At 51.5% G+C, this 23,739-nt stretch overlaps 7 protein-coding genes and 1 non-coding gene across 8 annotated transcripts; 3 read left to right on the top strand and 5 right to left on the bottom strand.

Moving 5' to 3' along the window:
• Positions 1 to 5,985: 5,985 nt before the first annotated feature.
• BO88DRAFT_403606 (transcription factor TFIIE subunit TFA2) lies at positions 5,986 to 7,336 on the top strand. The gene has a single exon (XM_025706403.1). The coding sequence runs from the start codon at positions 6,254 to 6,256 to the stop codon at positions 7,136 to 7,138; it is 885 nt and encodes a 294-aa protein (XP_025564463.1). The 5' UTR covers positions 5,986 to 6,253; the 3' UTR covers positions 7,139 to 7,336.
• A 317-nt stretch (positions 7,337 to 7,653) lies between these two features.
• Positions 7,654 to 8,896, bottom strand: BO88DRAFT_252201 (3,4-dihydroxy-2-butanone-4-phosphate synthase RIB3). Its single transcript, XM_025702225.1, has 3 exons — positions 8,595 to 8,896; positions 8,359 to 8,476; positions 7,654 to 8,275 (listed from the first exon to the last, which is right to left on the bottom strand). Exons 1-3 carry the CDS (start codon positions 8,656 to 8,658, stop codon positions 7,759 to 7,761), a joined length of 699 nt encoding a protein of 232 aa, XP_025564462.1. The 5' UTR covers positions 8,659 to 8,896; the 3' UTR covers positions 7,654 to 7,758.
• A 611-nt stretch (positions 8,897 to 9,507) lies between these two features.
• BO88DRAFT_385451 (uncharacterized protein) lies at positions 9,508 to 11,852 on the bottom strand (the record flags this gene model as incomplete). Its single annotated transcript, XM_025704743.1, has 2 exons — positions 11,605 to 11,852; positions 9,508 to 11,522 (listed from the first exon to the last, which is right to left on the bottom strand). The coding sequence occupies exons 1-2, from the start codon at positions 11,645 to 11,647 to the stop codon at positions 9,508 to 9,510; spliced, it is 2,058 nt and encodes a 685-aa protein (XP_025564461.1). The 5' UTR covers positions 11,648 to 11,852.
• Positions 11,853 to 12,209: 357 nt separating this feature from the next.
• BO88DRAFT_252184 (putative serine/threonine protein kinase) lies at positions 12,210 to 14,384 on the bottom strand. Its single transcript, XM_025702224.1, has 2 exons — positions 13,893 to 14,384; positions 12,210 to 13,818 (listed from the first exon to the last, which is right to left on the bottom strand). The coding sequence occupies exons 1-2, from the start codon at positions 13,976 to 13,978 to the stop codon at positions 12,300 to 12,302; spliced, it is 1,605 nt and encodes a 534-aa protein (XP_025564460.1). The 5' UTR covers positions 13,979 to 14,384; the 3' UTR covers positions 12,210 to 12,299.
• Positions 14,385 to 14,841: 457 nt separating this feature from the next.
• BO88DRAFT_403602 (putative ubiquitin conjugating enzyme (UbcK)) lies at positions 14,842 to 16,303 on the top strand. The gene is made up of 3 exons (XM_025706402.1): positions 14,842 to 15,335; positions 15,424 to 15,756; positions 15,812 to 16,303. Exons 1-3 carry the CDS (start codon positions 15,229 to 15,231, stop codon positions 15,915 to 15,917), a joined length of 546 nt encoding a protein of 181 aa, XP_025564459.1. The 5' UTR covers positions 14,842 to 15,228; the 3' UTR covers positions 15,918 to 16,303.
• A 581-nt stretch (positions 16,304 to 16,884) lies between these two features.
• On the bottom strand, positions 16,885 to 19,349 carry BO88DRAFT_486775 (NupC/NupG family nucleoside CNT transporter). Its single transcript, XM_025712489.1, has 3 exons — positions 18,696 to 19,349; positions 17,310 to 18,627; positions 16,885 to 17,253 (listed from the first exon to the last, which is right to left on the bottom strand). Exons 1-3 carry the CDS (start codon positions 18,917 to 18,919, stop codon positions 16,999 to 17,001), a joined length of 1,797 nt encoding a protein of 598 aa, XP_025564458.1. The 5' UTR covers positions 18,920 to 19,349; the 3' UTR covers positions 16,885 to 16,998.
• Positions 19,350 to 20,972: 1,623 nt separating this feature from the next.
• BO88DRAFT_t95 lies at positions 20,973 to 21,044 on the bottom strand. Its single transcript has one exon. It is a non-coding gene; the product is annotated as a tRNA-Gln (tRNA).
• Positions 21,045 to 21,216: 172 nt separating this feature from the next.
• Positions 21,217 to 22,940, top strand: BO88DRAFT_337107 (putative CECR1 family adenosine deaminase; the record flags this gene model as incomplete). The annotated part of the gene is made up of 2 exons (XM_025702929.1): positions 21,217 to 21,343; positions 21,400 to 22,940. The coding sequence occupies 2 exons, from the start codon at positions 21,217 to 21,219 to the stop codon at positions 22,938 to 22,940; spliced, it is 1,668 nt and encodes a 555-aa protein (XP_025564457.1).
• Between the last annotated feature and the right edge of the window lie 799 nt (positions 22,941 to 23,739).

Here is a 23,739-nt window from a genome sequence, read left to right as displayed (position 1 = left end):
GCTGCCTGTTCAGGCGCAGGTTGTTGCTGCGGTTGCTGCTGCGCTGGGGCACCTGTCTGCGGCGTGGATTCAGCAGGTGGCTCGGCTGTGGAAGCTGCTGCAGGCTCCGCAGGCTGTGCCTGGGGTGCAGCTGCAGGCGTAGCTGCGGGTGTGGGCGCAGGAGTGGCCGTCGGAGCAGGCGACGGCGATGGCACCACCGGGGTAGCCTGGGCCGCTGCGGGCGCGGGAGACGGTGCAGGCGCAGGGGATGCCACCTGGGCGGGCTTGGCCTGCGCCGCCGGAGGCGCTCTGGTGGTCTTTGCGACCTCCCACACTTCGACAACAGGCTTCTGAGGTGTCTCTGTAGCAGCCTTCTGGACCACATCGATCTTGGCCTGGGCTGTCCTGTATCGGGTATCCAGCATGCTTAGCTTCGCCAGTGATTTTTTGTCCGACAACTCGACGGCAGCCTTGATCTTCTCCTCCACACCCTCTTCATGTGCCTTCTTCAACGCTTCTCTCTCTTCGTTAAACTTCTGCTCCAGTGTGCTCATGGCCTCCTGGTTGGCTTGGCTCTCCTGCTTGTCGGTTTCCTTCTGCTTAGCCACCTGGGTGCGGATGTTGCTCCGAATGATGTTACGAATGGTCTCGTTCTTGGCAACAAGCTCCCTGGCTTGTGCGTCCGTCAGCTCTGGCAGTCCAGTGTCCTTGGAGGGTGTCGCGGGAGCAGCCGCAGGAGTCGCCGGCGTTGCTGGCACCTGCTCGGGTTTGGGAGCTGGGGTTCCAGGTTCCTGGGGAGCGACTGGTTGACTGGACTTCAACCGCTCAACTTCCTGCCGATGAGCAGCCCGGACTTCAGCCAGCTTGCTGTTGAACATCTCCTTCAGCTTGTCAGACCGTTCCTTGATCTTGGCCTCATGTTCTGTCTCCTTTGCGGCCAACGCCGTCTCCTTCTCTGCAAGAGCTGCCTCAAGGCGCTGCACCTTCTCTTCCAGAGCCTTCACGCGTTGGTCATCAGAAGCGGCAGGCGGCTGGGTTGTTGGCGCAGGGAACTGAGAGGCAGGTGTTGAGTCAACACCCGTAGCTCCTTCAACAGCTGGAGCTGAAGGAGCTGCAGGCTTCTCGGCCATCCTCGTCTTCAACTCATTCAGCTCCTCCCGAGTCGTCTTGAGTTCTTCTTGAATAACTTCCTTCTCCTGCACGACCGTATTCAGCTCCACTTGTTTAGCGTTGATACGGCCAGTCAACTCCTTAGACCGAGCCTTGAATTGGTCCGTGAGCTTTGTGCGCAATTCTTGCACACGATCCTCCGCATGCTTCAACTGTTCTGGGAATGCAGCAGCCTGGGTTTGTAGAGTGTCCCGGGCAGCAACGGCCTCATCACGTTCCTTCTCCAAGGTCTCAAGCTTCTCCTTCAGACCCTCCATTTCCGCAGGGTCTACCCGATCGTACTTCTGCAAGATGTTCTGCGTACGTTGCTGCCACCGGTCCCTGTCATCCTGCAGCAACTTCAGCTCTCCATCCTTCGTCTCCACAGTGTTCTCTAGCTCCCTGATCTTAGTCTCTAGCGGTTGAATCTGCTGGACAAGTTCTTCGATGCGAGAAGACTTCTCCGCAAGTGAGGTTTCTGCCTGCTTGACCTGGTTACGCAGCGTAACACTACTCTCGCGGAACAGGTTGAGTTCGTTCAGGGTCTCCATCAGCTTGTTGTGGCTGAGAGCACTGTGTTCACTGTCGGCAGCCGCGCGACGCTGCTGCTCGAGCTTAAGCCGGGCTTCGTCAAGCTGTGTCTGAGTGTAGTCGAGTTGCTGACGAAGACGCTTGCTTTCCTGGGTTGACAGATGGTACTGCACATCGACGATCTCCTTCTCACGACGTAGGAACTTAATCACCTCCTGGAGGCCTTCGAGGTTGGGCGCCCCAGCCTCTCCGTCCTCATCACCCTCAGGAATGTTAGCCCGGTCACGCTGGAGGGCTGCGATCTGGTTTGTAATGTTCTCGAGTTGGGTATGTAGCAACGAATTCTGGTGGAGAACTTCCTCGCGGCGCTTTTGCAGTTCCGTAAGCTCACTCTCATACCTGTCCTTAATCTCAGTCCAGCTTTCCTCCTTCTGAGCAAGGTCCTTCTTGAAAGTGTCGGCCTGTGTCCGGAGTTCGACAACTTCCAGCTTCAGCTGGTTAGCTTCGGAACGGACCAATTGTAGGTTCTTCGCGGCTTCGGCATGCTTGACCAACTCGCTCTCGTAGTTCTGTTGGGCATGCTGCGCGATTTCGGCTTGTGCCTTGAGATCTTCCTGGTGGAATTGAGCAGAAGCGATCTGCCGTTCATTCTCGTCCTTCAATCTTGTGATCTCTGCTTCCAGCGCGGCCTTCTGCTCCTCCAAATGCCGGCCAGCCTCCCCTTGCTCGTCACGCAGCTTGGTAAGTTCGCCATTCGTAGTCGAAAGCTCGGTAGAAATTTCTTCGATGCGCTTCTCAAGGTCCTGAATCTTCTTATCCTTCTCTTCGATGAGACGCTCCGTTTCCTCCCGATACTGTTCCTGGGTCTCAGTAACAGACTGCAGACGCTCTTCGCTCTGCTGACTGATAGCCTTGTAGTCTTCCACCCGCTCTTCCGCGTGCTGAAGCTCATTCTTTGTCAACTCCAGATCACGACGGAGCTCGGATACTTCAATACCAAGCTCCTGTTCGCGCGTCAAACCACTCTCCTGGCCTTCCTCCGGAACCGCAGGCGCTTCAGTAGGAGCAGCAGACACACTTGGCTTAGTCTGCACAACCTGGAGGCGTTCTTCCGCACTACGCAGCTCGACAGTGAGTTCGTCGACTCTCGACTGCAAGTGATCTCTTGTCGTCTTCGCAGCAACCAACTCCTCCCGAGCGGCGCCCAAGCTCGTCACCAAGTCATCAATTCGCTTCTGACTTTGCTCATGTTCGTATTCCCTGCGCAACGATGCCTTCTTTCCCTCCTCAACCTCATCGTCAAGCTTCCGCTTGGTGGATTGAAGCTCCGATTCGAGAGTCTCCACGCTACTCTGCAAACGACGACGACTCTCAGCATCGGTATGCTCACGCTCATTGAGGATGGTTTGAAGATTGGCATTGAGAGAATCAAGTCGGCCTCTCTCGTTGCGCAGCGTCTCGTTGTCCTCGATGAGTCTCTTCTCGATATTCTTCCAGAGATCCTTCTCTGCCTTGAGGTTGGCATTCTCTCGTTGAAGGCTTTCAACGAGACCCTTCGTCTCCACCAAATCTTCCGCAGCCTGCTGAGTCCTGATGTCCTGCCGGTTGGCGTTCTCCAGAAGAGTGGCGTAGCGTTTCTGCATTTCTGCGTTTTCGTTCTTGAGCATGTCGAAATTGCCCTGGAGAAGCTCTGCTCTTTGGGTGGCGGCAACAAGCTGGCTGCTGGAGCGGCTGATTTCGCTCATCAGTTCACTGTTCTTTCTGGACAGCTCATTGACCTGTTGCTTCAATGCCGCATGATCGGTGGCGGACTCCTCGCGGAAGCTGTCGAAGTGTGCCTGCACCTTGCGCAACAGATCAGCGTAGTCTGGAACATCCTTGGCCGGCTCTTCGGAAGCGGGAGGAGCTGCGCCCAGAGGAAGAGACTGGGAGAAGACAGATGCGTCGCCAACGGTTTGACGACGGCGGGTAAGCATGCTCCGGAAGGTATCCCTCTCCTTAACATAACTCTTTGTTTGAGCGACGAGGTTAGCGATCTCGTCACGGTAAGTCTGCACCCGGATTCTCAGCTCCTTCAGCTCTTCTTGCTCTTGTTGACGGATGGCATCCTGCTCGCGGGCCTCTGCGCCCTCCATCTTATCCCCAAGCTCTCTCAACATACGCCGGAGAGTGACATTCTGCTCTTGGAGCTCGTGAAGATCCTTGAACGTCATCAAGTTGCGACTGATGAAACGTCCGGTCGGGTTGAGATCAGCGGAAGAGTCATCGATCTCTTGGCGTGCAATCTTCTCGAGTTCCTCCCTATCGTACGTGGTCTCGCCTTCCTTCAGAATGGCATTTTCCAAGACCAAAACCTTAATCTGGGCGCTCAAATCTCTGAGTTGCTGACGCAAAATGTCTCCCTCACGGGCCAATCCCTCCACTTGACCTTGCCACTTCCTTGCCTCCTTAGTTGCATCGTCCCGTTCCTTCCCAGCGGTCTCCAAGATGTTGGACATTTCAACAACAGCATTCTCGAGTCTACCGTGATCTGCACGAAGTTCATCAATTTCAGGCTTGCTGGCCTCAAGATCTTGGACCATCTCGTCTAGAGTCGATCTAAGCTCTTGGTTTGTCTTTTGCTCCATGGCCAGCGATGTCCGCATCTTGTCGTACTCGGTATACATCTGCGTCAGGGTGAGTCCTCCCTTTCCGCGCGACGCTCTAGGTGAAAACGCGCCCACTGGAGTACTGGGACGCATTGGGGTACTGGGCCCTGCGCCATTCAGCGCGGGGCTCATGGATCTCCTTCCAGCAAAACCATCGGATTCGAGCTGGCTGACCGTGAGCTCAAGCTCAGCAACGCGGCGCTCAGCAGCTTCTTTGTCGGCGTGTTCGGTTTCGATTTCCACTCGGAGACGGGAAATCTGCTCCGCAGCATCTTCTCTTGCTTTATCCAGAGCGAGTTGGCATTCCTTGGCACGCTGCTTCGAAGTCTCGGCAGCATTTGACTGCAATTCGGCCAGTCTACTCGCACTATCCAATTCGATTCTGAACGACTCGGTCGCCTTGATGGCGTCTTCTCTGAGCTGGTTGATGCTGGAAAGCGCTTCCTCATAACGCTGCTCCACCTCATCCAGGCGGCTCTTAAGGGCGTTCTCGCTCCGTCTCAAGGAGTCAACATTGGCACTGATCTCCTCATTTTCGCGTTGAAGCTCCGAAATTCGGGCGCTCTTCTCCTTGCGGAATTTCAGATACTCGGCGGACTTAGTCTTCAGTTCCGTCTCAAACCACTCGTTGTTTTTCTTTGTCAATTCCAAATCCTGCTGGAGGCTCTGCTCACGGAACTTGGCGCTGGCGGAGGCAGAGTTTGCGGCCTGGAGGTTCTGCTCGGCGGTGGAGAGTTCGCGTCTCAATTCGATCGTCTTCTTGTGTTGTGTCGAGAGCTCCTCGGCAAGCTTGTCATAGGCTGCGGACTTGGATTCGAGGAGTGATAGAGTGTCTCGGTTGGAAGCTTCGAGCGACGAGATACGAGATTTCAATGAGCTGGCTTCGGATTCGTTTGACGTGGAGGACGACTTGAGTGTAGCAATCTCGGATTCCAGGGTAGAGCGAATGTTTTCTGCAGAGCGTAAGTAAACGCGTAGTGGCGGGTCCGCATAGGAACTAACCGGACTCGTGGAGTTTCTTCCTTGTTTCCTCGACTTCGGCATGACCCTTCTCGACCGAGCTCTTCAGGACCTTGATTTTGTTGTCTCTGGAGCGGACGGCATTATCGAGTTCCACCTCGAGGCGTATCTTATCAGACTTGAGCTCATCATGCTCGCGTGCTTTTGTGGTAATAGCTTCCAAAAGCTGGTTGACTAGTTCGACCGTAGGAGCTGTAGTGAGGGTGCTCAAAGTCGACTCGGCAATGGCGTAGTGCGACGAAATAAACGGTAACTCAATCGTAGCAGCAGCCATGATTACCATGGGCTGTCCGCAGCGATAGCTGCTGGCAAATGAAGGGTAATGCTATATGACGACAAACAATGGACGAAGTGACGGAACAAGCCACAGTAGGTGAATCGGAATGGGTCTGCTGCGCGTTGAAAGAAATTCCCCTTAGCGAGAGCGCACAGCTTCCAGGTAGCAGACTAAGCCATGGAATAGCGCTGGGAATGATGGAATGGGCACTAGTGAAGGGGAGAAGATGAACAGGGCCCCGTTGCGCGATGAGATGTAACGAACGAGAGGCTCCATGGCTGGGCGGAGCTCTCGATATGGTTAGCGTATGTCAACACTCACGTGATGTCATGTCCGCCTCAGGCCGGAACGGGTGCATCGCAAAGTCTCAGGCGGGGATGACGACCTTCTTCCTTCTCTTTCTCTCCCCACATCCCCACTGATTCTATTTACCTCGTCTGTGAGGTAGTCTTCATCTAGGGATTGTCCCCCGGGGTTGGCCCATTTCTCTCTGTTCTCATATGATATAACACAGCCTTTAACAGAGCTACTTTGTGCTCTCACAAAGCGAGGCCTCGCCTCAATCTGGCTTCACTGCCCCCTTGGCCTCGATCTTCGTTCTACGTCTCCTTCTCAGGTGTAATCTAGGCACAGCCTTACCACCGCCAACATGTCGCATCTTCAACAGCAGCTGAAGAGCTTCAACGCTGGTGTTATGGACTATGCAGCCCGAATGCCCCAACAGCGTCGTTTCGTGCACAACGCCAACAACACTTCAGCGAGCAGTTCCCAGCTTCCCTCCTCTACGTCTACACCTACTCCAAGCGACGATGCGAGACGCAAACGGCACGATGCGGATATCGTTTACTCGCAGCCCGCCAATACCGGCACAGGAAAGGATATCATGACGCAAGTTGTCTTTGCCATCGAGCACATGAAGTCCAAGGGTATTCCACTCAAGTTTGCCGATATCGTCTCCTACTTGTCCCTTCAACATCGGGCCAACGACCAAGGCTATGTTCAAGCACTGCGGAGCATTCTGCAGATGCACGAGAAGGTCCAGTACGACCCCAGCGGCGCAAATGGCGAAGGCACTTTCAGCTTCCGTCCCCCGCACAATATCCGTACTGCCGAACAGCTACTCCAGAAACTCCAGTCCCAGTCGACTGGTGCGGGAATGAGTGTGCGCGAACTTCGCGAGGGTTGGCCAAATGTGGAGGACACGATCAACAAGCTCGAGAAGGAAGGCAAGCTGCTGGTCACTCGGAACAAGAAGGACGATCATGCCAAGATGGTTTGGGCTAATGATCCATCCTTGATTCAGCACTTTGATCCTGAGTTCCGTCAGATCTGGGAGAAGATCAAGGTTCCTGATCAGCAGGCTGTCAAGGAAGAGCTGGAAAAGGCGGGTATTTTACCTACCAACAAGAACAAGGTTGTCAAGGCCCGGCCGAAGATTGAGAACAAGAAGGTGAAGAAGCCACGGCGGAGTGGGAAGACCACCAACACTCACATGATGGGCGTTTTGAGAGATTATTCGCACCTCAAACGGTAGTGCTTGGTTTCGTCGCCTCCTGGTTCCGAAAAGTGTGCCACTGTCTTTTTTGGTTTTTGCTTGGGGCTTACATTGCATTATACTGGCGTTTGTAGGGGTATTAGACATGGGGTTGTTCTATGGTTACCTGTACAATTATATTAGCAAAATCGATACCCGGATAATTAAATGGTTATAGAGGCTTGTCCAGGTTCCTGGTTGGATGTTTTGATCTACTACTTCAGTAGGAAGGAGTGATAATTATATGGTTATGTTCAACATATGTATACATTCGGTTGATATCCAAGCCAAAAGCTACTAACTCTATTGACGAAGCCGACATCCCTCCAACCGTGCACCCTCCATCTAGTAAGTATATACACCCAGCCGATTTTCGAATTGTTTTCCCCCTTGAATGCAACGAGTTCCATCCGGTCCCATGAGGTAAACCACGAAAGAGAGTGAATATAAAAGGTATGAAACAAGACAGTAGAAAGCACGCATGTTAAGATGCTCCAACAAGAACAATATGGAACAAGAAGACATGTAAGAGAGGCGATGAAGAAAAGAAATAATGTATGAGGAATCGACCAACATTCACTCACTCACTCACTCACTCACTCACTCACTCACTCACTCACTCAGTGCCCATTAACGGCAGCAGCACCCTCCACCTTCTCAACATACTCCACCAGATCCTCAATCGTACACACCTTGATCCCCCACTTCTTGCCAAATCTCAAACACCCATCCCGTCTCATCATCCCATTGTTGCCTCCAATCTCCGGAACTCCCTGGACGACCTCTCCATCCTCCACAAGTTCGGCGATGACACCGGCCTGTGTCTTGCCCGCCAACCGACAGAATTCCACTGCCGCCTCTGTATGTCCCTTACGTTCCCTGACACCTCCGGGTTTAGCCTGTAGTGGGATCACATGGCCGGGTCGTCGCAGATCTGCTGCCGTGGAGGTGGGAGATCCCAAGATCCGACAGGCAAGGGCGCGGTCCTGTGCCGAGATACCTGTTGTTATGGAAGGATCAGCTGCGTCGACGGAGACGGTATATGCGGTTCCCTTGGGATCGGCGTTCTCGGTAACCATTTGGGGGAGGGCGAGTCGGGCGGCTATTTCGGGGGTGACAGGGGCGCAGATCAGCCCACTGCTCATTCATCGTTAGCATAGATGATCTTGTTGAGTAACATTTGATATGCTGGTGGGGGGTGGGGGAGATGGGGGTTTCACCTTGTGTGGCGAACTAGGAAGGCCATTTGCGCCGGAGTGATGGAGTCGGCGGCGATGATAAGATCGCCTTCATTTTCACGGTCTTGATCGTCGAGCACAATGATGAATTCACCGTTTTCTGGTACATTGGTATGGTTGTTAGTTATATGGGTGTAGTATGTATGTGTCATGGGTGTGGTGGGATGGATTTGCCCCGCGCCGGCGCGGGTGGGTGGTTCTGGAGCTGGGTGACTCACTGAAGGCTGCTATTGTGTCCTCAATAGAGTCGAATTGGAGGGTTGGGTCCGAAGGAGAATGCATGTTGGCTGGTTGTTCAGGTTTGGTTGTCTTGTATGAAGGAGGTGGTTGTCTTGGAGAATTGTTCCCCTCGTTGCTTTGCGGAATTGGAGGCGGGGCTGAGGGAATGGCTAAATGCTACCTTGAGGGTAAATGGTTCCTCTGGTGGAATGGGGCGAATGGTAGGTTTGGAATTGATGGTGCTGTTCACGAATTGAACCCAGTTTAGGTGCGAAACCTCAAGGGTTTATAACAATTGCGCCGAGTACACTGTGCTTTGCGATTCCGTCGCGATCCTTGAGTGGGATGACTGTATCTTCGGGGCGGAGACTCGGAGGCTCGGATTCGGAGGACGCGGGGAGGAGATGACAGAGGGGATGGGATTTCGCCTTTACTTTTAGAATGAGGTAATTGAAGAAGCTGTTTATAGGATATGGTAGAAATTATGTGTAACTGAAAGCAAAGAAGCAAAAGCGGAGCCCTTCAAAGAGACCGAGAGAATGGGAAGGAAAGGCAAAACCCGTGGGGGCTCACTAATGGTTTGTCAGAAGCCAGTCATCGCGGCAGGCCGAGGCCGTTGGAGATTATCGCCGCACCCGAAAACAGTGGAACTAGGCAATTCATCGGACAAACGTAAGGGGCAACCGGTCAGGAGACAGAGTGTAATCTTGTAAGTCTGATCTAAAAAGAATAACTCGCAGTTTCTATCTAAGCACAAGGGTATCGCTACCATAACATCAAGCCCGAACTGGAGGTATATTCAACCAAACCAACGAATCATGCATGAAGGGGTACGTACAGAATCTTGAAAACAAGTATGCGTTAATCAGATGCACTTCATCTATTTTACTGGAGGAAAACATCATCCTCAAGTCACAGCCCCAGGCCCCCCATCCGTCTCACTTCGTCGGCCTGCCTCTCCACTGCCCTGCGCATCATCGTGGCATATTCATCTTCCCGCCGACGTAGCTCCCGCCGTTTGTTCCGTCGCTCTTCACGCTCCGCTTCCCCGATATTTCCATCGATATTCATAGCATCATCTTCTTCGTCCGAATCTGGACCCATGTCCGGGAGGTTTGAGAAATGGACGCGTCCGATGTGTTCTCCTGTCCAGACAAGTAGTTCATCACCTGTCAAGCTCCCGCCGGTTGGGAGAATCTTTCGAGCAACTTCGCCCTCGCTGCGAGACCGCGATAGGCTACCCCATAATCCGAAGGACTGTTCTTCCTCTTCACCGTTGGCACCAGCGTTGTTTCCCAAATGAGTGGACGTTTCCCCATTGCGCTGTGGGTAGTATCTTCGCTGCGGTTGGTATGAATTAATGTTCAGGCGCCGAACTTCGGAACGTCCATCACGCTCAACCCATTTAATATTGCCGTCTGCATCGGAGTATACAATTCGGGTCCCGTGTGATTCGACTGAGAGCACCTTGGATCTAGCGACACTCTGCCGATTTTGGTACACTGTAGACAGGTTGGACGAGCAGCCCGATGGATCGCTCTTGGCGTTGGTGTTGGAGGGCGTGAGATTGTAGAGCTCAAGAGAACCCCGCCCCTTGTAGTCACCGCAGGCCACCAATTTGTGGGAGGCGGGAAATTCGGAGTTGGGAGAGACAGGGAATCGCGGCGCAGGAACAGCAGCAAGACCGCAGAGTTGACCACCAGAATGAATTGTGTTCTGAAGCCGTGGGAAAAAGCGACGGTCATACTGTAAGATGCTGGGAAATCGGCCAGCGAGGAAGATCGAGTTCACGTGCGGTGCGGGAGGGTGTAGAAGCGAGAGAGGTCCTGGCTGGAATAAGGGTGCATAGTTGTCACTATTCTTTGAGAGATCAGGGCTCCGTATCCGGTGCGGGGGTTGTCCGTTCGGTTGTAGCTGCAAAAGTGGTGAATCGGGCGGAGAATAGATCTCAGATTTGGGGACTAGCGAAACGGTCGGCTCTTCACAGCGTAGAGTGATAGCCTCCTGCTCCTCCGTCGCTGACATTCTGCCATCGTAGATGTGAAGACTCAGAGTGGTAGCCACCGTCAACGGTACAGAATAATCCGTCTCCTGGGACAAGGCAAAAACGGACCATGGGAAGCGTTGTTGGGAAATAACAGTGAGACTTTCGAGATCTACCTCGTTTAGAATATTTCCGACAGCCAGGTAGGCCCTCCGACGCATAGAGTCTACGCTGACACATTCTCCGAGATTCACAAATTCCAAGGCTTGCTTTGCTCCAGAGTTGTCTCGTCTGCCAAACCGGTTGGCCATCAAAATCCCCGGCGAGCTGACCCCAAGAACCTTACCCTTTGTGCTCTGGGATCCAATCGAATGCGAGTGATTGAGATCCCAAATGCAGACACTACCGTCATCAAGGGGCGCAACGACTTTGTTCTGTCGAGCAGTACTCCAGTCCCGGAGCAGTCCCATTCCTTTGACCTCTCGATATTCCCTTTTCCCACCCTGTGATACCCTGGAGAAGGGTTGCTGCATCCAACTAAGTGAAATCGGGCCATTTCGAGCAATGTACTCCGAGTACCAGTTCACCTCCTCCCCTTCGTAAGACGGGTCCCACGACGCCGCCGCTCTGGATCTTTGTCCATAAGACGGCGTTTGATCCAAGCCGCTTGATTTACCATCTCTGAGCCCAGACGCGCCTGGCTGTATCAGCGATCGAAGCGAAGTTTGGCCTAATGAGCTGAGGGAAGCCGTGGAGTTGGTGACCAGGCTCTCGGAGGTCTTGTTGGTAGCGGAACGCAAGGCTCCGGAAGCGCTCCATGACTCTTCGAAGCAGTGGAGTCTCCAGAGATTGTTATCCCGGGCCACGGAGAATAGCCGCCTCGAGACGGACTGAAGTTGTACCCGCTCGTGTGGGGTGAGATCTAAGGGTGCGTCAGCTAATGCTAATGAAGGTCTAGCACATGGCATGAAACCGGTGATGTGGGGTAACCTGGACCCTGGAAGAAATGGGGGCAAACAGCGTACAGTCAATAATCTCGCAGAGGATCTCTACGGGGAGTTTCTCCATGGGTGAGACTGGGAAAAGAGAACCATTGAGGGCCAACGGGTCTGACTCATTTAGCTTGTGCGACGGAGGGTGTAAGCAAAGGCCATAACTGTTTCTTGGGGATGAAGCTCCATTTTATCCCCCCACAATCCGCAATCTAGACCGTCGTCACGTGGGGGATGCGCAGGCCGACAAGCAACAGTTCAGTCTAGCATCGCCGATCAACTTCACCCGTAACTGATTAAAACTGCTAAGGCATATAGAAAGGCTTATGTGGCTTACGTAGGTTGGTCTAGAAGTTCAATTGAATTATTCTGCCCTGTAACCTAAAAGCTCTTGTTGCATTTGGAATGCCGGATACTACATTCCAGCGCTATCATAGGCGGATTACTAGTCCTATATATAGCAAAGTTGCACCGCACGGATTCTTGATGATTCTTGAAATTTCCGAAGGCCTTCCATTCTCTCGACACTCATTCGAGTCAAAACACTAACATCAACTAAGAGCCAGAACCTGATAGGCAGCCAAAACCTTTTCCTTCCCTACCCAATCCTTACCCAACCGTCATAAATGGCATTACTCGTACATTAACCGTCAGACGTGACACCAGGCAATAACAGCAATAACATGGGTGCCTGGTCGAGGTGCATAAGCATATATCCTGGCTGTATTCTAGCAGTCAGGCTTGTAGACGGCGTCCTTGCAAAGCACGGCCACCTTCTTGAAGAAACGCCGCCATTCCAGCGGATCACCCTTCACCTTCATGAACTCAATCTCGAATAGGCCCTCGGAGACACATTCGATCAAGACTTTACCCTGCAGAGTGCACATCCTCCCATCCCGAGTCACGGTACGAAGCATGGCGGAAGTGTCCCCTGCGGAAACAGCGGGAACCGCAGGAACCGGAACCCCTAGACGATGCAAAGCCTCGCAGATGAGAGGAACTAGAATCTTAAGCTCCCACGTAGAGAAAAATCGTGTCATGGGACGAGAAGGCACGATGTCATGGAATCGCTGCGCTTTCTGCGTCCGACTCAGGGGTACGGACGGATGAGGCGAGAATTGTGACATTGACGGCTCATCCTCTAGATGGTCGAGGGCCGACATGTCGTCGGCAGAGAACGGTCGCCCCAGGGGTTGTGTTGATGAGAACGCATCCGCGACTTGCGGGGTATCCCAGTCGACCAGCATATCAGACCTCGGCATCTCCGGCTGCGTTGATGATATCCTTTGTTCAGCATCAATCCCATCACCCAGATCGATATCCATTCGTCCCCCACCAAAACTACCCCCATGGGGTTGAGCGAAAGGATCTTGGGAAAAGTCGATATGGAGTGACTCGAACATGGTTGTAGCTAAGTTGATCGGATCCCTTAATGTGCCATTTCGGGATAGGTATTTGTTCGGTCGGGTATACCAAGGATGTCTCCGAACGTCCTCCAGGGAAAAGCGGTTTGAGGGGTCGATGTTCAGCATTCCACGTAGTAGCGAAAGAGTCTCTATAGGCAATTGCTGCCAAAGCTCATCGGATGTGCGTCCATTTGTTGCGAGGTATTCCTGGAATTCGTAACTGGTCTCTGTCGGACTATCCCACGGGGTGTTGCCAGCCAAGAGGACGAACAGGACGATTCCGCAGGACCAGATGTCCACTAGATCGGGTCGGTAGCCTGCACCTTTCATCATATGTTTGCTACTGCAAGATATCACCTCGGGTGCAATATATGGAGGACTCCCACAGAAAGTTGTAGACAACTTCGTCACGCCCTTGTACTCGAATAACGTGGCTAGCCCAAAGTCTGCGATTTTCAGGTTCCCGTCGGCTGTCAAGAGCATATTTTCCGGCTTGATGTCGCGGTGGCCCACGCCCTTTGAATGCATATAGCCCACGGCACTTATCAGCTGCGAGAAGTATACATGCGCGATGTCCTCGCCAACACCCTCGTCAGCCTCGATCTTGTCGAACAGATCGCCACCCTCGGCCAGCTCCATCGCGATCCAACGCCAGATGTCATCTTCCCCGGTTTGGAAGAATGAGATTATATTATTATGATCCCCGATATGCTTGTGGACTGTCGCCTCCATTTGTAGCTGACGCGGGCTGACCTTTCCATGACGGGCGGCGTACTCTTTGTGGATGAACTTGACTGCGAAAACGGGATTGTCTGTGTAGGTGGGGACGGCCTTCTTGATGCTGCACCGTAACTCTTCGTCAGCAGATGCTTGAAATCTTAAACATCAGAGCACAATCGATGAAGTCAATCTTACCAAGCGTAAGCACCCTGACCAATTGTTTTGGAAACGATGCGAAACGGCAAGTCATTCGGCAACGGGGCCAGCTGAGAGTGGTGCATGGTTGACGAAGGTTCACGAAAACGAGTAGATATGACAGATCAACTGAGATTCACAGATCGTGTCATTAAGGGGAAGTCAATATTGAGCCATGATCGGGTGATGGTGGCGAGTATCAATGCAAGGGCGATGGAAGGAGAACGAAGCTGAAGAGAACGCGCTGGGCGGAACGCGAGAGCCACTTTATCCTCTTTGGGTAATCTGTTGATCGGCTGCCTGGCACAGCCTTTAGTGGACCCAACATGATGGGTAGGGAGGAAGGGGGATATCTCGACAGAGAGATGGAACCAAAGATCAGTAAGACAGGAGAATAGTTGAAGTTACTTGACTTGAGTGAGGAATGCGAAGACCAGGAGAGATGCAGCTACGAGCATTATATCGACTAGTTGACCGCCTGATCTGCCCTGGACTTAACAGACACACTGGCCACGCTGCTTTTGCTGGCTCGATCTGGACCCGCAGCAGCCAATAATGAAGCCCAACTGTAGGGAAAAAGATCCGGAGTCGCACCGAAACGACACCACAATTACTTTGTATGAACTTGCATCGACACTGGCCAGTATTCCACTTAACCGACAACAAGATTAGAAGATTTGTAGGAAAAATGGTACATCATCACTTCTTCTCCTTACAAGAACCTTGAGGTCCCATCACGGGAGAATCACTAGAAAACTGAGTTTCGCGATGACAAAATGACTAGCGACTCACGATAACTTCCCAAGCGTGACGGATGAAGATGATCTGGACCGGTCATCTGGTGGAGCCCCAAAGAATCAGTTGGCGGCGGCGTTGCCGGGCGGATGGCCGAGTAAACAATGAAAGACCGAACATCCCCTCCATTATTGTCAACCCGACATGAACCCACTTTTATTCTTCTTCCCCCCCTCGCTTTCTATCTCTCTAGGATTTTGAGCTTGACTACTTCAGTGATACTGGCAGACAACATTTTTCCATTCCTCCACCTTTTTTGCCTAACGTTCCATCAAGGCTTGTTCTGAGTTCACAGCATCCGGGGATTCATCGGGTGGGTCAATCCGCTTCCCCTCCAGCCAACTGTCCCGCTGCATTCGGAGCCAGCGTCATTCCAGACAACCCTCTTCTTCTTCCTCTTCCTTCTTCTTCCTACCGATTACGACAGTCCGTTCAACTCTACCTGGCATTCCTCCCATCCCGGAAACTCTCGTCATCGTCTCTTCCTCTTAAACTGACCGTTACTTCCGCTATACCCCCGATCTCTTTACACTTCTTCATAATGGACTACAGCATGGAAGACACTCAGAACTCGGCTCCTGACGCCCACGAGGCGTCCAAGCTCAACTCGTCAGCCCAGAGAACCGACATTCAGAGCGTCACCAAACGGTTTGTACTCCGATGCTGAATGCAGCCTTCATAATCACTCACTTTTCCTCTGGAATCTTGCATACTGATTATCATTCTATCTCGCCAGCCTCCAAGCCGAGCTGATGCAGCTAATGCTCTCCCCCTCTCCGGGAATCTCGGCCTTCCCTGACGCCGACGGCAACCTCCTCTCCTGGACTGCCACTATCAGCGGACCGGCTGAAACTCCTTACGAAGGACTTACTTTCCGTCTTTCCTTTGCCTTCCCCAACAACTACCCTTACGCTCCCCCTACTGTTCTATTCAAAACTCCCATCTACCACCCTAATGTCGACTTCTCCGGCCGCATCTGTCTGGACATCCTAAAGGACAAGTGGAGTGCCGTCTACAACGTGCAGAGTGTTCTCCTCAGTCTGCAGAGTCTGCTGGGTGAACCTAACAAGTAAGACGAAACCACATCGCAATGTTTGCGACCGTTAATGCTAACCGTTCCTTAGCGCGAGCCCTCTCAACGCTCAAGCTGCTGAGCTCTGGGACACCGACCAGGAGGAGTACAAGAAACACGTTATGGCCCGGCACCGCGACATTGAAGACATCGAATAATTGGTTCGTCTATAATCGTCGTCGTCCGTTCGGTTGTTCCCGCAGACATGGGACGGACCGACTTGCATTGCATGAGATCGGGGTCTGTGCGTTTCATTTGGGGGCAACGGTTGCATGGTGCATTCTAATCTTCGTCGTAACGAAGTCATGAGTTCAGCACCGATGGTTTTTCAGGAGTTCATGCGTTCGGGGAATTCTCGTTTGGGACCACAGTTGGAATGGAAATACAGGAGCCCGCGTGTCCCGGGACAAATACCCTGCTTTGATTTTACATTCGTTCTTATTATTACCTGCACATGATGTTGGGTTCGTTGGTGGCTATTACGTAGGCAGTCACTGAACAAAGAGATATCTTCCATTGTATTTTTCGATCAATATAAGTGTTGACATTGTCTCTACTAACCTAGTAGCAGAATACATAGGAGCTACTATTGCCATCACCAGGATGAAAAGTAACCCCGCCGATAATATACCCACCATAACCAGGGCTATATAAAGGCACGGGATAATAGACTTGTGCGCTAGAGTGTCCTCCACAGGCAAGCACAGCAAATACTGGTAAGTAAACAAATAAACAACCTACGGTTCATTGTTCCATCTCTATTCCACTCACCCCGATGTCACTTTCCTAGATAGTGCTTAGTGCCACGGGGTACACATAGTCCTACATAGCTACAACGCTTAAAACTCTACGATAGGTACTAGATAGGTAGCCACTGCTCAATTAGCCTCTCATCGTCTCATAATCCAATTCTTTGTGCAATCTTACAAAGGTACATTACATCTGGAGTCCAGAGACCGCTAAGGGAGTGAAAGCATCAGCACCTTCCTAAAGCAGGTGAAGAGCGGCAACGTCTTCCGGACTTGTCGAAGCCCATCGGAGATCTTCCTCTTACATCTGTTTTGCACGCAAACAGACAGCTAGAAGAATAGCTAATTCAGCGTTACTCTTTTTATCCTATTGCTGCAGAAGATCAACTGCCATCCCAAACCGAACAACTGCAATACACGGCTCAATTAGGCACATTGTTGTAACTCTCACTTAGGTAAACATGGCGCTAGATCTACTACCCGCAGCACTCTAAATCGCAATCATTCCTGCAATCGCCGCGCTCATAAGTGTGCTGATCGCTCCTGTTATCATTGCACTAACTGCCACGCGAGATACATCTCCTGCCCGTTCGGGAGCCAGTTGTGCCAGAACTCCGATCTGGTTTCCTAGGGAGCCGATGTTCGCGAATCCGCAGAGCGCGTACGTGGCTATTAGTCTTGATCGTGGAGATAGAGATTGGTATTGCGGGTCGGTTTGGAGGGCTGAGTATGCTATGAATTCGTTCTAACGGTTGTATCCCTTGTTAGGGGTAGTTTCTGGGTATTGGAGAATAAGCTTACCATCACAAGCTTCATGCCGATTAGTTGTGCTACTTTCAGGAGGTCGTCATCCTGGGAAACACCCAAAAGGAAGGAAACAGGGTAGCAGATATATCCCATGATGAGTTGGATCGTCAAAGGAGGATCGTTGATATTCAGGTAGCGTCCCCACCAGGTGAGAAGACCGTTGGCTAGACCGACCAGAGAAATGATACAAAGTAGGTTGGCGGTGATCATGCCTGCGATTTTGATACCCATCCAGGCGCCATTGGCAAACGCGTGAAGGGCGTTGGCGGCTTGATGCTCTTCGTCTTCCGGGACGGTAACATGGCCTGCTGTGAGGGTTTCCTCTTTTTCGGGCCAGCGTATCTTGGATGCTGCTAGGGAGGCGGGGATGCTCATGACGCAGGAAGATACAAGGGCTTGAGGATTGACGCCCATGCCGATGTATGCGATGAGACCAGAGCCGGCGATGGTGGCAAATCCAGAGGTCATGATTTGATGAATTTCCGCCATGGTCAGGTGCGGTACAAATGGCCTTATAAGCATGGCTGATTCCCCCTGCCCGATGAACGGGGAGGCCGCTGCAACAACCGCTTCTGCACCGGACACACGCATCGACCAGAAGAAGAACGTCGCAAATTTGCGAACAAACCATTGTAAGATACCGGCGTGATATAGGAGCTGCACAAGAGATACGAAGAACATAATTGCAGGGATAACACTAACGATGAACCATCCTTTGTGTTTCTCAGCCCAGCCTGTCTCGATGAGGAAGTCAACACCTTGCTCTGCGAACCCCAGTAGCTTCTGGGCGAGGGTCGATATGAAGTTAAAGATGTCGTATCCCGCCTTTGTCCGCAGGACAAATAAAGCCACAAGGAATTGGACCAACATGCCGACGATGACGGTATGCCAGACGATATTACTGCGGTCCCGAGAGAAGAGCCATAGGATAAATAAGAAAACAATCAGCCCGAATAGGCTAACTGCTCTGTCGGCTCGCGTGTTTTCTGGGGTATCCGCAGAGACGAAACAACCGATCATAATCACGGCTATTGTCACTAACGCTGCTCCTGGTATACGAAACCTCGGAGGCACATAGCTCACAATACGTGAGGCGGTCTGTTTCCAGATCCAGAAAACCGGTCTGGTGAGCACAGAGATGGGAAGATAAAGAAAAAGAATACGCAGCGCGATAGCCAGATAGACGAGAAAGGGGATTAGCCATCCTAGGTCATCACGGTGAAGGATGAGCCCTGTGACCCACCACCTGGGGATCAGGAATAGGTGAGCTTGCAAATCTATGGGGTTGAAAGCGCTGCAATCGAAGCTCACCCTGTGAAAAGTATCAGAATTCCAGCATATGCCACATGCCTGGAGTGTCTGGACATGCAACGCCGATACTGTTGCCGAGGAGTTTGGCTTATGTCGGCTCCTTCGATATCATTTTGTTTCCCCTGATGTTCTTCTGTGGGGAGCTTCTTCGTGTCTGGGGCACTGATATCATCGCCGCGGGGGATTTCTGGATTACCTGCATGAACACCTGCAGGCTCACTCGAATCGCTGCAAGCCTGTGACATGATCGTGGTCTTCTGGCTAATCGCCAGGGCTTTCTCATCTGCCAACATCTCTGGGGTACTAACTTCTCGGGGAGGAGACGGTGAGTTAGTCACGGATCCAAGGGATAAGTGGCTGTCCCATGGTGCATCTGCAGCCTCTTCTAAGGAATTTGCGGGGAAGAATGGCACGCGAACAGAAGGTGTCTTATGGTGGGCTTACGGTGAGACACGTCTGATCAAGAATTGATGAGACTAAGCAGCTTATGTTGCTCCGGTCATAATCAAGCCTCGAGGTTGTACAACGGGGGTCAAAAAGCTCTATCGACGGGCAAGACGCATTATGCCAGGGATGGAGTCACGGCCACTCCGGCGGTCTAACCTTTATACTTTCTCGTCCTTGTGTCACCTGGGACTTTTGCTGCTTGCTGTTACTGGCTGTGTGTCCAGGGACAAGCAATTTTCGCGGGGTGTCCTCTTTCATCCAGAAAATTGTGCGTAGTAGTGTAAGTTTATTGATGACGACTGAGCAACCTGTTCTATCTTGCCTTCCGGCCATTAGCCTAATCCTAATTCTTTGTGCTGAAGGGGCTAACTAATATGCTTCTTGATGACATCTCTATGACCGGTCACATGGCTCACTATTGCATCGACTTGCAATGCTTTCCATGTTGAATTTTTGGGCATTTACTAGTTGTAGCTCGAATACAGTCGGTCTGATTGGCCGGAAAAGGTGTGGTCTGCGCCGTATCTTGGTTCTAGTATGCATGCTGCATCAGAACAATAATCCTGCAAATCCTGTGGACACTATTGCCTTACCAATATGGTTTTGCCTGGTATTTTTCGATGTTTGATTTTTGATTATTTTTTCATTTTGATGCAAACTTGGCCCCGGTGACGAATGTTGCTACTAACTCCTATTTCCAGAGGAATGGCGGAAAGATACAGACTTCCTGCTTTTGACCTCGTCTAGACCTCTTTGGAGTGCGAAACCTTGACCAGGGGGATGCCATACAGCAGAAAGCTTTCTGCGATTGCTCGTGATGCCCCATGAGTTTGGCCATGACTCCTAGTCATCCACCTGGCTGGCTACCATTGATCAAAACTCGGAGAAATATGACGTTGCAGCCAGCGATTTCATCACAGGACGAGATCAGTACGCTTGACTACTAAGGCCTCACAATGCTCTATGGAAAGCACTCCCAAGAAATAAATCAAGGAAATCACTAGCAGTTGATCGTTCGGTTTCCAAAAAACAGTGGGAATAAGCCAAATAGTTGTTTTCCCGGTCACCTTGTCTGATTTCTCAACTCTCGGATGCTCCATCTGGGAACTATAGGTCCACGGCTAACAGTCCTGAAACAGTGTATGAAAGAATAGAGGATGCATGGCGTGCAAGTACTGGGTTCGTGGTACCCTTGGCGTCTGGACGCCCAGATTGTAGGCAATTGGATTACATGAATGATGGTATGGACACCTTCTCTTTCGCGAAACAATACTCGACTCCATTTGCTTCTATTAGATATCACTTTGGTGATTTTGATTCCTACGGCCTCTGCGGCAGTTATATATATTCACCCCCGACGCTAGTAGATGATACTGGAGAAAAGAGGGCGAGACATTCATACTCGACAGCAGAACGGACCCTACACTGGAACAGAGCCCAGAGCTCACATGGTGTGTTTCGTGCAAGTTGCATTTTGTCTGGATGGCCTATTCCCGCATGCAGCCTGCGACACCTGAAACGTTACATTGAGGGAAACGGCAAGCGGGTTGGAGCAAGGAAAGTCGTTGGACTGTGAGACGGGGATGTACAACCTGACTGCAAGACATGGAAGGTAGATATATATTGCCGTTGACTACCAGCCCGGATGTCTTACAATAAGCGGATTCTGGAATCATTGAAACGGAGAAGCCGATTGATGATCAGTGTGGAATACACAAAGGCAGAAACTCCAAAAGAATCGACCGGTCGGTGCAGTGGCCGCAACCGGTAGACATCGGCGACCGCATCGGTATACCCTTTTATTGACCATCAATTACAGCCGAACAGTTTTTTGACTTGACTGGGTCAAAAACAACGACGCGACAGACTGCTTGTGTGCAAGGAAGAAGGAAGACAAAAAGGTCGTGCCCGGGATCGAACCGGGATTGCTGGAATCAGAATCCAGAGTGATAACCATTACACTACACAACCTGTTGTTGTGATAGACGGGTTACCTTTTAGTTTTACAAGCTAAGAGATAAGGAAAATCAAGAAACAAGGTCGTGATATGACCTCATTGTTTTCGCCAGCTCATGGTACCTGAGTCGACTCTACCCCGCAAATCTGTTTCACACGCTACAATATGCATAGTAACATGCACAACATGGAGCTGCAGTCGAATGAGGAGTGGCAGATCGAGGAGGGTATTCCCCAAGTTGAGGATCCCTTTATCCAGCAATATCTGCGGGGTCGGAGTTCGCTTATTCTGGAAGAACAAAAGCAGCGGCATGGTGGGTAGTATCACGCTCAACATATTTACGTGGACTTGGCTGATTCACGATACTAGATAGCAACCTTACCAAGGCTTTACCGCCAACAGCTGCTAGAGCTTGCAATATTGTCGCCAGAATCCGCGACCGGGAGCTACATCAGCTTTCTTCTCTGTCGGGTTTAGATGATGCTCGCTTTCCCGAGGCCAAGTCCCTGGATTGGGATAGGGTGCAGCAGACAAAGCTGTGGAGAATCATCAAGGCGATGCCTAAAGGATCTCTGCTGCATGCTCCGTTACATGCCATGATCAATGCGGACTTTCTAATCGATGTGGCGTTCACTACCCCGGGATTGTGTGTCTTTGCGACGCAGCCTTTGTTATCCCAGGATGACTTGGATGAGAAGCTATTCGCCTTTCAAAACTCGTTGGCAGCGTCGAAAGACATGGAAGACAGACCTACTGTGTGGTCGTCTGCGTACGAGCCCTCAAGTCTGATTCCGCTAAGAAAGGCGGCCTCTTCCTTCCCATATGGGGGAGAGAATGGGTTTCGTGACTGGCTGCGGAGCCGATGTATCCCTCAAGCGGGACGTGCGAATTATCATAGCCGTGCGATGCCGATTGTGAGTTCTCTGCTCAGCTATGAGCCTATCCTGCGGGCATGCTTGCGACATGTATTTGCTCGACTTTGGAGCGATGGAATCAAATACGTGGAGTTCAGAACGACTTTTACATTCCCATATCGCAAGGAAGGGAAGGATATCCCCGAAGAAGGCCATAGCGATTGGTGCCACGTGTTTCAGGAAGAGCTTGCACGTTTCCAAGGGACGCAGGAAGGGCAAGGGTTTCACGGAGCGCGGATTATATGGGCCTGTCCCCGCACATTGTCGAAGCGAGACATTGTTGAAAACATGAAAGATTGCATCCTATCAAAGTATGATTATCCCGATACGATTTGCGGGTTTGATATGATAGTGGATAAGGATGATCAGCACTCGCTCACTGATCTGGTTCCCATACTATTTTGGTTTCGCAAAGAGTGTTCTGCAGAGGGGTTGGATATCTCTTTCTGCTTCCATGCTGGCGAATCCCTGAGAAATGGGGGAGACCAAGGTTTGTTCGATGCTGTCTTGTTGGGCGCGCGGAGGATATGCCAAGGGCTCTCGCTCAGCCAACATCCATTACTGATCGAGCTGATCAAGGAGAAAAAAATGTTGGTTGAGTGCAGCCCGCTCTCCGATGAGATCCTTGGACTCACCGACAGTATTCAAACGCATCCTTTACCTGCCATATTAGCCCGTGGTGTTCCTGTATCTCTTGGTATCAATGCGCCGGGCCTGCTCGGTGAACCAAACGACCTGACCCGACAGTTCTGGCAAGTGGTCCAAGGGATTGACAGCATGGGTCTTACGGGCCTTGCAATGATGGTGGAGAACTCCATCCGGTGGAGCTGTTACCAAGACCAGCCCTCGACGGAGTGGCTGTCCGATCTTCGGGAAGGGATCTTGGGGGAGGGGACGAAGGCTAGCCGTTTGCAGGAATGGTATGCAGATTTTGAGAAATTCTGCCAGTGGGTTACAGAGGAATTTGCGGAGGCGGAAGGCGAAGAGGAAGACTGAATTATTTCACATTCCACCCATAGTGTATCCGTCAACAGCCATTCCCCAAAGTTGCATCAAACCTTCATAGTTAATGAAGGGGTACGCTTAGTAATGATATGGCGGTATGCCGAGATGAATAAGCAGAACGTGCTCGTTATGCAAAGCAAGAACGCTTGCAGCTTTTCAGGAGAACATCGCCTCATCACAGCAGTCGTTAGTTTGACCGGTCGCAGGCAGAGTGGAATTTAATGTAGACTAGACTAGAATATGATCAGCGTCTTGGTGAGCAAAATCATGTCGGCTGCTGCTTGCTGCATGATTCATTGAGTGGAGGTCAAACTCTCAGAAGAGCGGATGATGGACTAGTCACTCCACGAGCCAGTGCGATAAGGGGGACAAAGGAGAGATTCTGCAGCAGGATGACCGTTGATTTTGTTTCTTCTTCATCTTCGATAATACTTTGGATATTATTTACTTTTTCTTCCACTCTCGTGGTTAATATTGAATTCTTATTTTCCGTTTTATCACCGTTAGGCCGAGGCTAAATAAACAACTGTCGAGAAGTCCACCAGACACCGAACGAATCGCTCATTTGCCATGGTTCAGTTGGCAGTTGCTTGCCCGGCATTTGCACTTCAGCCAGCTGTTCTGGATATTTTCCCGGAGCCGAGTGCTCATCCTCTGGTTGACAATTCAAAACCCTCCATGAGGCGATAAGTTCGACGTAAGTGTGAGTTGTCATGGTGTGATTTGGGGAGGCCCGGCCCAAACTCCGCCTGACTATTGCGGTTGATCTTCGCTATCTCTCCTCCTCCAC

This window comes from Aspergillus vadensis, assembly GCF_003184925.1.
Source record: "Aspergillus vadensis CBS 113365 unplaced genomic scaffold BO88scaffold_7, whole genome shotgun sequence".
In the NCBI taxonomy this organism is placed as follows: Eukaryota; Fungi; Ascomycota; class Eurotiomycetes; order Eurotiales; family Aspergillaceae; genus Aspergillus; species Aspergillus vadensis.
This window is presented reverse-complemented; position numbering and strand designations above follow the sequence as displayed.